The sequence below is a fragment of the Saccopteryx bilineata genome, chromosome 10 (assembly GCF_036850765.1).
Source record: "Saccopteryx bilineata isolate mSacBil1 chromosome 10, mSacBil1_pri_phased_curated, whole genome shotgun sequence".
Classification (NCBI taxonomy): domain Eukaryota; kingdom Metazoa; phylum Chordata; class Mammalia; order Chiroptera; family Emballonuridae; genus Saccopteryx; species Saccopteryx bilineata.
Genome location: NC_089499.1, coordinates 56,510,249 through 56,526,899, shown reverse-complemented (window position 1 = coordinate 56,526,899; position 16,651 = coordinate 56,510,249). Strand labels below are relative to the sequence as shown.

The window sequence follows — 16,651 nt, the reverse complement described above, 5'->3', positions numbered from 1 at the left end:
CCTGTCTGCCCTAAGTCTAGTCTCCCTCAGAGTGAGTCTTGCCTCCCAGGCATACGAATAACACGCTCTGACCAAGAGCCCAGACCAAAGCAAGCCCCCATGGAAGGGCTCAGTAGGAATTCCTGATGGAGGAAGGCTCTAGAACAGTCTTCAAGGAAGAACAGCCCACACCCAGGGAGGTGAGATAGCAGTCGGTTCAGCCCGGCGCGGGGGGATGTGTCCCTGCGCGGGGGGACACAGGAGCGCAGGGAGGAATGAGGGTGCTTGCCTCTTGTCCAGCTTGCTGTCAATGAGGTCCTGGGTCTGGTTGGCTGAGGTGCGGGCTGAGAAGGTGAGGAAGTGGCTGATGTACTCCAGTGGCAGGTTCTTCAGGAGCTTGTCAGAGATGGTGAGGGTCTTCCCTGTGCCTGTTGGCCCGATGCACAGCACCTGGGAGAGTGGGGGTCATGTAGGCAGAGCGCTCTCGCAGGGCGCAGTGCACCATAGGAAGCGGCCAACCCAACTTGGCCCTTGATACTGGATGAGGCAGGGCATGGGGGGCACTCACGGACTTGTGGTTGGTGAGGAGCATGCCCAGCAAGAAGGACATCTGCACAGTATCCATGGTGGGCACGATGATGTTGCAGTAGTTGGTGTCTGGTATCATGGTGAACGAAACCGAAGAGTCCTTCCACTTCACCCAGGTAACCTAGAACCATAGGTGGCTCAGGGGTGGGACCAAAACCCCTTCCCAGCCCACCCTGGCCAAGTGTACCAGGAAGGCAAGGAGCTGCTCTGCTGGGCCTTGGCAAGAGGGCCCAGGTGAGGGGCTGCTTCTGACAGAAATAGGAAGCCCTGTGCCCCTCTGTCTCCTGGGTGGGGGACTTATAGAAAAAACTACTGGGAATAGGGGGCTCTCTGCATAGAGTTGCCTCCAGTGGGGGCTCCCTAGGGACTACTAGTCCCTGTGTTTCTACATGAAGGAGGTACTCTGGGAATTGGACAACCCAGAATGAAAAGATCTTTGCTATTTAGTCTCAGGCTCCCCAGGAGTGTGGGGGCCAAAACAAGGGTGCTGGCATCACCTGGACACTCAGAGGTCACCTGGCCTCCCCACCGTCCCCACCGCATTAATTCCTTTACCCACAGACCTGACTCAGCTTGCAGACCTCCCTTGATGGCGTTGCTCACTATGATCAAATTAATATGTCCCATTGGGGACAGTTCTGACCATTAGACTCAAGTGTGCCCTGTGAGGTTCTCAGGAGAATCCTGCACTGTGACCATTTCTGCAGATGCCTTTCTGCCCCTTTCTATTCTGAGCTGGGGTCCTGACCCTGAATGAGGTAAGGCTCAAAGTCCTCACTGGCTGGCAGGGGGGACAAAGCAGGCCACAGGGACTTGCTCTCCCACTCATGGAGGGCCCAGACCCTGGAAAAATGGGGCTTTTAAGTAAAACTGAAGTGGCCAATCCTTGAGTTCAACATCAACACAGGGGGGACAGTGCTCTAACATCTAAACCCAGGTTCAAGTCCAGCTCTGCAATGACTAGCTGGGCGTGGCTGTCCTGAGCCTAGGTCTCCTTGTCTGGGAACGAGCCACCCTCTGGGTCTGTGCGGATTCATGAGAAGACGCACCTGACCCCCGCCTGAGACCTGTGGTTGCCAACATGGCCTCCTCTTTCTAGTCATCACTTACCAAGGAGGACAGCCACCACCCCGTGGGGCCTCCCGAGCCTGTCCGCTCAGGGCAGGCCTGCGGTCACCTGCTTGCCCTCCTCCTCTTCGTCCTCATCGCTGATGTTGCTGATGCCTGCGTCATCGAGCCTGTAATCAAACACCAACCCCTCCTCTGGGAAGAGCATGGTCAGCTGTGAGGAACCGGGAGGAAAAGCAGGTGGTGAGGCCCAGTCATTTGTGTGGCTACTTGTCCCTGGAGGCCTGGGCCCAGGAAAGGGGGACAGCCTCAGAACACCCAGCATTCAGCCCACCTGGGCTCTGCCACCTCTCACGTTTTCTGTCTTCATCCTGATCCTGAGCCAGTGGCTAAAGCTGATGCGGCTGGCGCTGCTCCCTGTGGCACCCACACTCCAGACCAGGGAGAAGATGAACCAGGGCTCGATCAGCTCTGGGACACGATTAAGCTTTTCCGGGGGTATTTTCTTGAGGCCCTGGGGACATAGGGGACAGCATCAGACTAAAGCAGGAAGAATGCTGAGTTGCCTGAGGAAGTTGGCAGGTGGGGGACACCCCTCAGTCACCACTGTACAGTTTTGTGTCTACAGCAGAATGAGCAGGGCATTCCCCTGACCTAGGTAAGCCAATCCAAGTTGCTCTTCCAGGAGTTGGACGTGGGATTCAGGGCCCTCAGGCAGCCCAGGCAAGGAGAACAGGGACCTGAGAAGTAGGCACCCAGCTCCCGGCTTAGAGTCGCACCTCTTTAGGTACAAATGGTTTGAAGAAGCAGTCCAGCAGCTTGAGGAGACTCATGATTAGGTTGCTGTTGGTTGAGGCAATCACCTCCTTCACCGAAGACCGGACGAAGGCAAGGGATACCTGCAGGGATGGCACCCAGCTCCCGTGGCTGGTGGACACAGTGCCCTGCTGTCACACCCAGGCCAGGCACGCTGTAGACTCCCTTACCTCCAGGAAGCTGACAAAGAGGGCCTTGAAGTGTTCCAGGTAGGGCTTGAGTAAGGCAGGGAGCCTCTTCAGCCAGCACTCGACAAAGGGCATGAACCCCAGGATGCTGGGCTCCAAGTACACCATGCCACAGCGGGACACTGTGGCTGGTGAGGCCACTGCCAGGTCTTGTACCTCAAACATCATGGTCATCTCCTGGCACCAAGATGGACTGTGTGAGTGGGCCAGCTGCCAGCCCCCAGGGCCATCGAGAGAGGCTGCTCATCCTGTAGCTATGGGCAGGGGGCCAGCTATGGACCAGGACCAGTGCTGGGGTGGGGGGATACAGGAGCCCCCTGACCCTAAGTCAACAATGTGGCCTTCCCTTGAGCCCTGAGGGGGAGCATGAGTCAGGAGATTCCTGGGAGCTCTCTAGGCAGCCTGGGTTCAGGGCATTTGGGGATCCTTGGAGCCCTGGGGAAATCTGATAGGAGCTGTGTGCCCTGCTACAGAACCTACACCTCTGTACATGGACATAAGTTCACATCAACCTCCAGGTGTTCTCAGAGGGCTTAAGAGATTGGCTTCAGTGTAGACATGGTGAACTGCCTTCACTTCCAGGCGATCACCCTTCCAGGTGATGCCTCTCACACATCAGGAAGACATCCATGTGGCCAGGTCTGTACCACCCATCCCCCAGACTCTGAGCACATTGCCACAATGGTGACCTAGACTGGGCAACATGGCTGAAAGTGGGCCTGGGAGGCACAAGGCAGCATCACTGGGGGGGGGGGTCGCCCTGGCCCTGGACTCAGAGCATCCCAGAAGGTGGGTCTGCCGAAAGGGTGGCACTGAGCCACTGTGCAGAACGTGGCTGAGGAGTGGGAGCTCAGGGACAAGGACAGGTGCTAGGAGCTGGCTCCTAGGAGGCCAGGTGACTGAGATGCAGCTGTGACTCCAGAGGAAGGGGTGGAGGGGCACAAGTTTTGGCCAGCACAGTATGACTTCTGGGCCCACCCAACTGCAGAGGACAGGGGTCGCACCTCGGTGAGCTTGATGATCTCCCCGGAGCTGAGGCACAGCTTCTTGTTGTCATCCAGCACCGTGTTCATGTTCTCAATCCAGACGGCGTCCACGGGCCCATCGAACATGTACCATTTCTTGCTGGTGTCGGAGGCAGTGGTCCCCGCCCGGATGAGGGAGGGGAAAATCCCATCTGTCCTGCAGCCACCAGGGAGGGGAGGGGTGTAGGTGTCGGGAGGCAAGGCGACAAGCACAGCTGGCTCCAAGAAACCCAGCTGTCAGGTTGGCCCTGCTCTGCCTTTTTTTTTCTTCTTCAGTATCTTCACTCATTTAAAAAGTTTAATAGAAAGAATAGGACTTTTTGGTGTAACATGATATAATGAAAATGTGTGCTTATAGTCACTTTGCTAGGGGTCACTTACCACTCATGGGTGAGCAGGTCAAACTCCCCGTACAGCTGGCCCATTGTGATGGACTTGGGGTTGAGCACATAGTAGTTGACAGCCTCATACACACCGCCGCTGATGGACGGCTGCCCTTTCAGCAATGTCATGGCAGCTGCCAGGACTCTGTAACACTGGGAAGACGGCCACCTAAGAATGAGCCTCTTGGACCCCCAGAGAGCAGGGCTGGAATGGGCTGTGGGTCCCAGGGGACAAGAGGTATTCTAGAGACCAAGAGGTACAAATGGAGACCAAGACAGAGTAGACCCTCCAGCCCACTGTGTGGCACTGGGCTGCCTGGCTCAGCTGGACTTACATTACTTTTGCCGGAGCCCGCGGGCCCAACAAGCATGAGGCCATGTCGCACCACTGTGGTCTCATAGAGCTGGATGCACTTGGTCAAGAAGCCTGGGGGGACAGGGCAGGGGAAGCCAGGGGTCAGAGCATGGGCTTTGGTCTGTCTCTGCCACTAGCTTTCTGTGTGCTCTCGGATGGTCACCTCATTCCCTGAGCCTCAGTTTCCTCATCAGTAAAATGAGGCCACATAGTCCTCACGGGCAGGGGCTGGTGAGGCCCTAAGCACGGAGCCTGGCACAGAGCAGGAGCTCTGCTCACAGCCAGCGTGCTTTCCATGAGGACTGTCATTCCCTGACAGTCACTGGAGAGGGGGCAGACCACATGGGCCTGCTCAGTGTCAGCTGTCACAGGCCCACAATCAACTCCAGCCCAAAGCTGAGAGAGAACATTGCCCCAAGTAAGTGCTGGCCCATACAAGGCAAAATCCCAGGGACAAACTCCGAGGGTCAGGCAGGAGCTTTACTGACCCAGACCAGGGACGTAGGGACAGCCGCTGGCTGGAGACGGAACAGCTGCTGGCTATGTGGGAGGGAAACAAGAGCATCACTTTGGCGCCAGAGTGCGTGTGTGTGCGTGGCAAGCTAGGCGCTGCCACTCAGGGATCTGATTTAGCCAAGAGAGATAGAAGTTCTGGGTAACTTACCCCAAGTTACCCAGAACTGGCATCTGGGTGGGGTCAGTTTTTGGAACTGAGCCTGTAACCTGTAGGGTCTGTGCTAACTCTGATAACTGTCTGAATTTAATTGAATTTTAGGACACCCAGCTCAGCTCATGTTGGAATTGGTTGATGTAGGAAAATCCCACACATCTGATCTGGTGTCAGAAGTATTGTGTGAGAGTGAAGCAGTTTTTCCTAGAGCCATCAGCTGAGGGGTTCCAGTAGAGACAGGGCTAGGGGACCTGCCTGCCCAGGGGCTGCCTGATGGAAAGCCCAGCCCACAGCACACCTGGTCAGGCATGAGGGCCCCTGAGGCTGGTCTGCTGTCCCGTTCCCCTGCCCGGGACCCCAGGGAGGCAGGAGCCAGCTTTTCCTCAGACATCCAAAGCACTGTGGGTAGGGGCCAGGAGCTCACCATCCACATCCTTGAGGTTGTTCTTCTCACAGGCCCTGCGGATGGCCTTGTCCAGGATGCCATAGTCAGTCTCCTCCTCCTTGATGGTGGGGAACAGGTCAGACACGATCCCAGAGAAAAGTTTGAGGTCCTCCTGCAGGAACTTAGGCACATTCACGTCCCGGATGGCCCGGAGGCAGATCAGCCCCTGCAGCGGAGGCCAGAAGAGCCTTCAGGGTGGCCTGGGCCGGACGTCTCGCTGGCCACTCCGGAGCCCTCCGCGCCCTCTCCCAGGCAGCCCTCTGGATTGAGCGTACCTCATCCATGCTGGGGTGTTCTCGCTTGAGGTTCCCGGCAGCTGAGATCACAGTTTTCACAGCTCTCATCCCAAAGTCATAGTGATCCTATTGCCACCATACAGGAGGAGGGGTGGGTGGGTGCTGTCCCTTTGGGGGCTTCTGCCTGGAACACTGCCCCCCACCCGGTACCTGGCCCATTGCTCAGCTTGCAGCTAAAATGTAATTTCTCCTGCATATCGTCAATAACCACCTGCATGCCCCAGCCTGGGCCAGGTGACCTCTTTGTCCCCTTTGTCACCCTCAACTTCACCATCCCAATGGCCCCTCCTTTTACCAGGTTACATATTCTGTGTCCTCTGCTTGACTCTTGGCCCCTGAGTATAGATTCTGCCTTACTTGCAGCTAAATCCCTGCAGTGCTAGCATAGTGCTAAGGGCAGGGGGTTGCTTGAGCTTTTAGTCACAAAGCAAACAAAGGAGTTTCCCATGAAATGTGTACCATGAACAAGTTGGCCTCAATGGCCTTTGAGCTTCCAGTGGTTTCTTGTAACATCTCTCCAGACCAAACCTTTCAGCTACAACAGGGCCCATTAGCATACCAGGAACTTTTTCTGGAACTAGTAGGAAAAAAACTAAGCTGGTTGCATGTGAGCCCAGACAGAGCTGGGGCTCATCTCTGCCACTGCAGAGGGGAGAATGACGGAGAATGGAGTCAAACAGGAAAGCTCGTCCACCAGTGCTGGTGCTTGGACCAATGGTATCTATGGTCTCAACATGCTGAGTAGAAGGTCCATGGCTAGGAGGCTCAGGTGGGCGACTGGGAACTGGGAGGCTCAGGTGGGGAGCTGGCTATCCCACTGTCCTCACAAGACCTAGGTGCACTCGATCTACCATCTTGAGTTGCATGGCTCTTGGCCTCCTAGTGGCCAATCCTCCCCTGCACCTGAACTAGCCGGGGTGAACATCTGTTCCTAGCTCCTGCTCCAGCTCCCTGTAAACTACATGGGCCTGGCCAGTCTCTTAGCTGCTTAGGGTCTCAGTGTGCTCAGCTGAGAAATGGGAATGTAATTCCGACCTCTTGGGGTTACTGGGGATAGGCAGCAGCTCTCAGACCCTGGAACCTGGTTGGGGCAACACCTTACCTGGGAGCTGAGCTGCTCGGAGGACAGCTTGAAGGTGGTTGTGATCTTCTTGGCCAGCACATTGGCCTCATTGAAGCCAAAGGAGTAGAGGGAGATTTCAGCAATCATGGCATAATCTGGAACCATCATGGCCACAGGCCGGAAGAGTGCCTGGTGTCCATAGCGCACACGTGAATGGAGAGGCAGACAGGCCTCCCCTCTGAGAGCACTGTGTGCATTATGGGCTAGCTAGTCCACAGGAGGCAGCTTCACTGCCCTCCTCCCTTGCCGATGCCAGGACCCCCCTTTGTAGCATGCCTGACATAGCTGAGGCTTACACCTCCCTGTGTCTGGACTACTCTGCCCATTAGAACTGTTCTTTGTGTTGATTTGAATCTGCCCCCAACTTCTCCCAAGCCTGGGGACAAGCTTGGGGCCTCCTTTTCATGCCTTGAAATAGGCCTCTGGACCACTGGGCAGGAGCGCTGCCATGGGGAACCACAGTTCCTGACATTCAACAGCTGTGTGCCTTGTAAGCTCTTTAGCATCTGAGCTCAGTCCACAGGCTCTGGTGCCTCCCAGTGCCCTGGGTGGCCTTCCAGGCCTGAACTCACCTTCAGGTTATCGGGCAGCTCAGTGCGGCCGGCATATCCTGGGTTCATAGTGATAAACACTGCACAAGATGGCACGAGTGGGATCTCAACACCCTCAAACATGAAGCGTTCCACCTAGGGGGCGACAGGGGCTGACTCACCTGCCCTCCTCTGGCTGGATCTCCTGTCCCCTGTCCTGACTCCCTCCTCTGGCTGGATCTCCTGTCCCCTGTCCTGACTCCCTCCTCTGGCTGGATCTCCTGTCCCCTGTCCTGACTCCCTCCTCTGGCTGGATCTCCTGTCCCCTGTCCTGACTCCCTCCTCTGGCTGGATCTCCTGTCCCCTGTCCTGACTCCCTCCTCTGGCTGGATCTCCTGTCCCCTGTCCTGACTATAGCTGGTCAACCCAGACTGGTCCCTGAGCATGGCTCTTCTCTCAGGATCTGGCCTCAGACCTTCAATCCAGGGGGCAACCCGTGGTCCTGCCTACCTGAGGTCTTCACAAATCCACTATTTCCCACATCCAGCTCCTGACACTGCTTCTGCTCATATTGAGCAAGTTTAGCTCTGACTGGGACCCAGGGCTCTACTGGGGTGGGGCTGGGGCACCTGCCAGCCTCCCAGCTCTTGTTCCCAGGAGAAGTGCTGGCCACTCCGAACAAGGCTAGAGGAAGGACAGATGGCTGAGGCTTTGTCCTTCTTGTGGGAGGAACCCCTTCGCCCACTGCAGCTTGGACTGGGAGCTACTCCCAGCGTGGGGTAGGGTTGTGGGGCTCTCTGACTGGCTACAAAAGCCCTCAGGGACAGCTACACGGGGGAGGGGGAAGTGCCCCGTCCCCTGTCCAGTGACAGAGGCTGGGCTCAGGACAGGCTCAGTGCCTGGCTTCTCACCCTGAAGGGTGGGGAGTCACAAGACGGCAGGGGTGTGGCAGCCATTGATGAAGTGATGAGGTGGTGACCTGGGGGAGTGGGAGAGGGTGGCTCACCCGCTGTTGCTGCGCCTTCTGGATGGTGGTGATCTGCTGTGCCACCACGGACAGCACCTCAATATCAATGCGATTGAATTCGTCGAAGCAGGCCCAGGCCCCAGCGCTAATGAGGTAAGAACATGAGGAGATGAGTTTAGGGTCCACCTGGCACGTCCAAGAGCCCCTGTGGCTCCATGGGGAAGAAGCGGTCAATGGTGATCCCTTTCAGCTCAGCCACGTATGCACTGCCCAACATGCCCCCCAGTGCCCACAGGGGCTGAGCCTTTGACTCCTGTTATCCCTACCCCGTCCCCTCCACTGCCTTGTGAGGCTCCTCTCGGACAGTGTCCCCAGGAGAGCTCAGCCTTCCTGCCCTGTCCTGTGCCACCCTCACAGCCAGGCTTACCTGGCCAGGCCCTTGAAGAACTTGCCCATGGCCATGAAGTCAAGCTGATCAGAGCAGTTGAACACGACAGTCTGGATGGCCAGGGCCTTGCCCAGGTCTTTGGTAGTCTCCGTTTTCCCTGTGCCAGCTGGGCCGGCTGGGGCGCCCCCAAACTTGAGATGCAAGGCACCGGTCAGAGTCAGATAGCACCTGAAGGAGTGAGAGGAAGTGAGAACGCCCCACACATCTCCCTCGGGACTCCCACACAGGGAGAGCCAGTCTCCCTTCTTGGGCCCCATGGGTGGGCGGCTCTGGCTTTCTTTCCTCTCAGGGCCCGGGCAGGCTCAGCCCTGGCCGCTGGGGTTAGGACTGCAGCCTCTGTGCTTCCCGCCGGCCCTGCGGCCCTGCAGAGCTGACTCAGAAGCGCACTGAGAAGGCCGCTCTGGGGCACGTTGCCCTCCCTTACTAACAACAACCCAGACTGAAAATCAGCTACTAAACACAGCTGGTAAGAGAAAAGGACAGATTGCTTTAGAAGAGAATTGTTCACTTGATAAAGGGACTTGCCCACTATTTCTCTCAAGATCAATCCTTCTGAAACACTGAAAGGAGGATTTGACTGAAAAAATTGTAAAGCTCACACCCAGTAATGTTTATTGAGCTATGCTTTATGTATCAGCTCATGAAATTCTCATAACCACCCTGAGGAAGCCACAGAGCAAAGTAAGGCACAGTTGGATTGAGTCAACTGCCCAAGGCCACTCAGCCTGTGACCGTCAGGGCTGGTTTTAGACCCAAAGCCTGTGTTCCTAACCCTGCATGCTCTGATGGACTGGCTGTGCCCTGACGTACCTACCCTTCTGGGCCAGCCAGAGCTGGAGGAAGGGTCCCAGTGTGGGAGGGCACGTGGCCAGGGGAACTCTTACCTGTCAGTGAGGGGTGTGATTACCAGCCTCCCACTGTTGCCTAGGTACTCGTAGCCATAGATGAACTCAGCATTCACAGCTCGAATGTACAGGTTGTCATTTGTCCAGTAGTACCTGGCATTGCAGGGAGATGGGTCCCCAGTGAGAACATGAGGTCACCATAGGCCACCAGTCAGGGTATGTGGTTGAGGGGAGGAAGTTCTTTTGGTGACTAAGGGGATCAGGTACCTCTGCCCAGCTTATCCCAGGGCTTCAAGGGCCAGGGATAGCAATTGTTGATGGACTCTGTCACCTCTCCTGGCCCTAGCCTGCAGCTGCTCTGCCCCTGGGTGGCTGGGCTGGGGACCCCTGCCTCCTCACCTCAGCTGTGAGATCCACTCAAAGTCATTCACACTGACCACGTTCTCCTGGATCAGCTTGCCCACCACATCCTTGGCATGGACCTCAATAACGATTAGTGCTGACAGCACTGCCCGCTGCATGCGGGACAGCTTCCCCCGCACCAGGGCCACCAGGTCACTGAGCTGCAGGAGTTGGGGGACACTATCAGGAACAGCCATGCTAGGGGTAGGCTCTCTCTCCTTTGCATAGAGGTAGGCTTTCACCAGGAACAACCCCTCTATCCTGGGGGCTTCCGATGGTCTGGGATGGGAGGATCACAGGGAGGGCACTGGTCACGTGAGAAATCAGGCAGGGAAGTAAATAAAAATGGAGGCATTCACATGGCATCTGCTTCCCTGTAGTGTATGGTGCCACCTGAACCTTCCATGGCCAGGTGGTGGAGCACTGTGAGGAGCTCGAGGAAGGAGTGTGGTGAGGAGCCCAAGCACAGAGCTGGGGTGGTGCAGGACACGGCTCCCTCAGACCATCAGAGAGGGACACCTGCCTGGCCTCAGCTCTCCTCAGATCCCAGTCCCTCCCACCAATGGCTGGTCCTGAGACACTCATTTCTGGGGTGTTTGACCTTCTGTTCTCTGAATCCAACCCAAGGCCTCTTTCAGGCTCAATACAGGGAAAATGCTCCCGGAGGGCCCGGGCTCTCCCGGGTGCAGGGTGTGTGTGGGGAACAGATGAGGACCCCTTGACTCCCACCTGCCGGTAGAGCTGGGGGAATAGTGTGTTACTGAGGTTGCTGGCCTCCAGGGCCTCTGCCACTTCCATAGTCCAGTAGGTCTGGCACCCAGCGATGGTCACCTGGCCAGGCCAGTTCAGAACCCACTGGGTCCTGGGCATCTGGAAAGATAACACAGGCAGGGCTGACCCAGACAGCTGCCAGCCCTGACCCTGCACCCTTTTTTCCCTTAAACATCATCTGTGCTTTGGCCTTTTTTGTGTGTGACAGAGACAGAGAGAGACAGAGAGAGGGACAGATAGAACAGACAGACAGGAAGGGAGAGAGATGAGACGCATCAATTCGTTGTTGTTGCGGCACCTTAGTTGCTTATTGATTGCTTCCTCATATGTGCCTTGACTGGGGCACAGCAGAATGAGTGACCCCTTGCTAAAGCCAGTGACCTTGGGCTCAAGCTGGTGAGCCTTGCTCAAACCAGATGAGCCTGCGCTCAAGCTGGCGACCTCAAAGTTTTGAACCTGGGCCCTCTGCATCCCAGTCCGATGCTCTATCTACTGCATCACCACCTGGTTAGGCTGTGCTTTGGCCTTTTGAACTCTGGGCTTAAATTGCTAATTCCACCTCAAAAGCAGAGAAGTCATTAAGCTCTGGGCCTCTCAGGGGTGGGCAGAGTCATCGCTTCCTCAGCAGAAATCTTGAAGCAGAAGGTTGGGAACACAGAATCAGGGAGATACAGCCCTGGATTCAAACCCTGGTTCTGTTACCTGTGAATTACATACCTTTGGGCAGAAAATATCTCTGAACTAACTTTGTAGGATAAGGGCTAGCCCACAGCCCCACTGTTGACTGTGGGGCTGGAAGAGGTAATGTGGGTGAAGCCCCAGCCCAGGCCTGGCACACAGTGAATGCTTGAAACATAACAGTGACTGATTGTTATTAGAAGCTAGTCTCATTTTCTGGAGCATACTTTTAGATTCCTCCCTGAGCGGGCCTCAAGAATCCCTGTCCCCGGAAATCCCCTGGCTGACCGAGAGTAGCAGTAGTCAAGGCTATAGCTTGAGGATGAGGCAGGCAGGCAGCCCAGCTAGTCATGGTGGAGTTGAGAGCACTGAGGAAGGAGCAAACGGAAGGACAGCTGAGCTGGGAGGCTGTGTTTGGGTGGGAAGCGTGACTCACTGCGGGGTAGGCCTTGATGGCCCTCTCGATGATGTCCCGCACGCTGGTCTTCATGCTGCGTTCCACCTCGCGCAGCCAGTCCTCCACGTTGCTGGACGGGTAGATGGAAAAGGATAACTGAACCTCCTCACCCTCTGCTGAGTACATGTGTGTGATCTCCAGGTCCTCCTGGAACAGCAGCTGTGGGCAGGCAGGCAAGAATGGGAATGACACCACCCACCATAGCCCCAGGGCGGACCTGCCTGAGCCCTTCACCTTCAGAAGACAGCTCGCCTCGGGGGCTCCACCTGAACATCTGTCTGGGCTGGGCCTTCCCTGACTGTGTGTTCAGGCAAGATGGGTCTGCCGTGTCCCGAGCTGTGGCCCAGGCAGCCCACTTGGGGAAGGAGGATAACCTGCCTGCGAGTCCCCCTCCTGCACAGGCCTGTGCAGCCTCTCTTGTAGGCAAGAATGAGGATAAGGAGAGCCAGGAGCCTCTGGTTTCATGGGTTGCTTGACCCAGCCAGCACCTCAGTATATTGTGGGAACAGGGAATGCCTGGGTGAGTTCAAAGCCAGCCGCCACCCCCGTCCTGAGCTGGCGGTTTTGCAGCTGACCTTCCTCCCACAGGCCCCAGGCGCATCTCCGAGGGCCAGGAATCTCACTTGCCACCTCAGTTCCTGCTAAAAGGACTTGGGGCTAGTTCCTGCTAAAGGACTTCCTTGGGGAAGGAGTCCCATGCTCCTGGCCCCAGCCCCAGCCCGATCACCCACCGAAGCAATGTTCTCGAAGCACTTGCGCAGGTGGGGCTGCACAGCAGTGGGGTCCTTTGTCTGGGACAAGATCTCAAGTAGTTCATCGTCGGACAGGAAGTAGAATCTGGCCAGGGAACAGGGGTAAGGCAGTGGGTAAGGCACTCCATGGGGCCCAGCTGCCCTAGTGCCACTGACAACCCTGCACCTTGGCCTGGGTGGGGTTCTCAATGCACCAGCCGTGGGCAGGCACTGACAAGAGTGGGCATGGGCCAGGCGGTGCCCACCTGGGGAAGGTGCTCCTCTTGGTCTCCAAGTACTCGCTGAGGCCCTTTTGTACCATGTCTAGCAGCTTGTTGCAATCCCGCAGGCTGTCCAGCAGCCTCTGGTCAGAGCACACATTGATCACCTGCATGGCCAGGCCAGAAAGAAGCTGGAAGTGAGCATGGTCCAGCTGGGAGGCAGCAAGGTGGGCTCAAAGAACACCCACATGGGCCAGAGACCCTCAGTGGGGCCTGGGAAGGAACAGGGGCAGGAGAATAGCCCTGAGCTAGGGGTTGCATCCATCACCCTGTCAGTCCCACAGAAAAAAGTCCATGGTCAAAAAAAGTAGGGTTAAACAAAGCCGAGAGATTTGATTTGCTGCAGGACTTTTAAAATACTATTGTGGACTGTAAATGTCCTCAAAGAAATCCTGTGCTGTGCTTCTGAGGAGTATCACTTATGACCAGAGAGCTCACTTGGGAACACAGGGCAAGCCCAAAGCCCTGAGCTTGTTCTCTAATCTTTCTTGTTCAGGGAGTGATGAGACCAGGAAGCTGCCAACAATGTGACTGGAGCCCTTGGTGGTCCCAGCTTCCCCATCCCATCCCCATGTGAGCTCACCTCCCGGTTCTCATAAGCGTTCTTCATCATCTTCCTCCAGATCCGTTCCATTGTCTGGTAGCGCTTGCTCTCCACAGGCAGCTGCCGGTTGATGTCCTCAGAGCTGAAGATGGGCTCCAGGTAGAGCCAGGACCGCTGGCAATTCAGCCACTCCTCCAGCACTTCCTGGGCAAGGCATGGACTGTCAGAGCCCAGGGTCCAATAGGGAGTCTTGGTGTGATAGACATTTTATCACACCAGACTGGGCAGAGCAATGGGCATCAGAGCCAGTGTCGGTGGGGAAATTTCTAGATGGGTCTGTCAGCCTCGTACTCTAAGGATCAAAGAGGCTGCATGGATGCCCTCCAGAGAAACCCCAAGTCCCCCACAGGATGGCCAAGCCTCCAACAGAGCCAGGAAGCCTCTCATCCCTCGAAGGGAACCACAGCTAACTCAGCAAACCCTGAAACAACAGGAAAAAGCCTCAGTACATGGAAGACCAAACCAGCCTTCTTGCCTGCCAGATATTTGGGGTCTGTGACTCCAGAATTTTCTGAGGTGTATTGACTTGAGCCTGAGATCTCTAAAATACTCTGAAACATCAGTCCAAGAGTGAGATGTCTTTAAAAACAGGTTACTTTTCTCTGAATGCTGCCTCCAAATTCCCTTTTCAGGAATTATCACTTTTCTTATCAATCCAAATTCATTCATTTGTCCATTCATTTACTCATTAATCCCTTCCTCTTGAGATGCGTGCCATGGCCAGCTCTGTGCCCGACCCATGTGGGCACCAGGAGAAACACATGGGAACAGGATGTGGTCCCTGCCCTCGAGCAGAGCACAGTCCACTAAGTGGCCAGTTCTGCCTCTGAATCACCACGGGCTCTGTAAGAGGCACTGACCAAGGTCTATGATGGGAACACCTTGCAGGCAGGTGTGGGGGAGTCAGTGAGGACTGCCTGATGCTGAGCTTTGGAGATAGAAGGTAGGGATGGAGCTCAGGGAAAGGGACAGTATGAACAAAGGCAAGAGCCCCAGGGCCAATGCTGGCCAGCTCCAGGGTCTCTGGGTAGTCCGAGGAGCACACAGATAAGCCCTCCTCACTTGGGTTCTGGCCTTCACTGCAGGTTTCCGAATAGCTTCCAGGAGGCCCCAGGGAAGGGGCTATCTGAATTATACAGGTAGGTTTGACACTAAGACAGTCTTCGAGGGCTCTGGGGACAGCCCCAGCCTCTGGCCTTAAAAGGTCTGAAGAGGGACAGCCTCTAGTGCTCTGGAGACCTCACCCCAAGCCAGCTCCAAATGAGCCAGGAATGGGCGGCTCTGCGCAGAGCAGGAGAGGGCACTAGGAACATCAGGGCCTTGTGGTGTCCGGCCCGGAAAGGTCCAAGATTGGAGGTCCTAGTTGCCCCGAGCCCAGGCAGTCCTCAGAGGCCCGCTGGCAGCTCTCATGTCCCTCCCCAGGGACAGCTCCTGACCAAACAGTGGCCCAGCCCCACGTCCTGAATTGCCTTCTCCAGCAGCTGAACCTCAGAGATAGAAATCCCAATTCTGTCACCCTCCCCTGAATGAGGGTCCTGTCAGAGAGCCAGGAGCTGTGCAAACCTGGCCAAGGCTCTCCACCACTTTGAGCCCCACCCAGAATCCATAAAGAGCCACTTATGGGCTGTGGGGATGGGGGCGGAATAAAGGAAGGCCATGGACGGCCCACCTGGGTTAGCTTCAACTTGTTCTCCCAGGAGTTGATGCGTTGCTCAAACGGCTTCTTGTAGGGTGAGAAGGACATACTCTGGGTCATGACAATGTGATCATCAAGCAGCTGTGAGGCCTCGTCTGGGCTCTTGAGGATGTAGGTCTCTGTCTCCTTGTAGGGCAGCACGTTGAACAGGATGTTGGACCACTCCTTCTCCATCTTGTCCAGTGCCTGGGATGGGGTGCAAGTCAGGCTGAGTCCTGAGAAGGGCCTGGCCCACACTCTGCTGACCAGCACTGGGCAAAGAAGAGCAGGATCTACCCGGCCATGGCCTTCGCTTGGGCCCCTCTGGCAAATACTCTCTACCTGTCTGGTCAACAAATCCTCCATAGGACCTCATCTGAATTCAAGGCCAAATGGCTCTCACACATGTGCTGCATGTGTACAACAAGCATGTATACACAGATGGGGAGACAGCTAAGGCGTCAGTTAGGAGCTCCGGTCCCAGTTATAGCCCTTACTGGCTAAGTCACCCTAGCCACTTGCTGAACTTCTCCAACTTTTGATTTACTTATCTGTTAAATGAGGCTAAGTAACTTGAGTGGAGTAACTGAGTAATAACTGAGATGGTAGACACTGCTAACCTCTTCACATACATTAACTCACTTAGCAAAATGCACCCTAACTCCCGTGCCTGGTAAAGGACCCCCAGGATGGGGCGCAGTACTGCCACCCTCCTACGCCTCGGGCAGGGCCCAGGCACGGCAGGGTGAGCCTGCCGGCTGCCCACCTGCTCAATGGCGTACTCCTTGCCGGCCACCTCAGCCACCTTGCTGATGTTCTCGATGTGGTCCTGTAGGTTCATCTCAAGGCAGCGGGCGAAGGTCAGGTTGGCCTTAGGCCTGACATTTATGTTGATCTCACTGGACAGCACCTCCCAGTGCCGGTTCCTCATGCCAGGGTTTCGCAGCCCCTGGATCAGCGGGATGTATGGCTTGAACTCTTCAATGCGGGCCCGGATGTCCAAGGCCACGTCCTGGCAGGCTGCCGGGCAGAGCAGGCAGGTGTGAGCAGCAGCCAGCACAGGCAGCGGAGCAGGGGACGAACTGGCTTGGCCACCTACCTGGGATGTCCTTGAACTGCTTCACACACTTGTGCATGGTCTTAAAGGAATCAATGACATTCTTCTCCAGCTGCTCAGCGTCAATGGCTGACAGGGGGTCGTTCATCCAGCTCTCAGACCAGCGCAGCCAGTCGGAAGCTGTGGTCCAGAGGTCCAGGTAGGGCTGGAACTCCTTCCCCATCCTGGAGAGCTTGTCGTACTGTAGGGGCAGAAGAGCTGTGGCGCCT

The 16,651-nt window shown here is 56.2% G+C and overlaps 1 protein-coding gene across 1 annotated transcript in view; it reads right to left on the bottom strand.

Annotated features, from left to right (window-relative positions):
* DNAH1 (dynein axonemal heavy chain 1) overlaps positions 1–16,651 on the bottom strand; it is an 84,039-nt gene that overhangs the window by 25,387 nt on the left and 42,001 nt on the right. The window contains exons 19-43 of the mRNA XM_066245835.1: positions 16,425–16,623; positions 16,092–16,345; positions 15,320–15,532; positions 13,630–13,794; positions 13,032–13,153; positions 12,766–12,871; positions 12,014–12,193; positions 10,858–10,998; positions 10,126–10,289; positions 9,766–9,879; positions 8,861–9,049; positions 8,473–8,578; positions 7,509–7,622; positions 6,916–7,065; positions 5,793–5,879; positions 5,497–5,683; positions 4,383–4,474; positions 4,046–4,200; positions 3,644–3,821; positions 2,622–2,816; positions 2,415–2,534; positions 1,991–2,149; positions 1,745–1,849; positions 548–688; positions 269–429 (exon numbers count right to left, since the gene is read on the bottom strand). Coding sequence (XP_066101932.1) covers positions 269–429; positions 548–688; positions 1,745–1,849; positions 1,991–2,149; positions 2,415–2,534; positions 2,622–2,816; positions 3,644–3,821; positions 4,046–4,200; positions 4,383–4,474; positions 5,497–5,683; positions 5,793–5,879; positions 6,916–7,065; positions 7,509–7,622; positions 8,473–8,578; positions 8,861–9,049; positions 9,766–9,879; positions 10,126–10,289; positions 10,858–10,998; positions 12,014–12,193; positions 12,766–12,871; positions 13,032–13,153; positions 13,630–13,794; positions 15,320–15,532; positions 16,092–16,345; positions 16,425–16,623 — 3,797 coding nt within the window. The remainder of the gene's footprint in view (positions 1–268; positions 430–547; positions 689–1,744; positions 1,850–1,990; positions 2,150–2,414; positions 2,535–2,621; positions 2,817–3,643; positions 3,822–4,045; positions 4,201–4,382; positions 4,475–5,496; positions 5,684–5,792; positions 5,880–6,915; positions 7,066–7,508; positions 7,623–8,472; positions 8,579–8,860; positions 9,050–9,765; positions 9,880–10,125; positions 10,290–10,857; positions 10,999–12,013; positions 12,194–12,765; positions 12,872–13,031; positions 13,154–13,629; positions 13,795–15,319; positions 15,533–16,091; positions 16,346–16,424; positions 16,624–16,651) is intronic.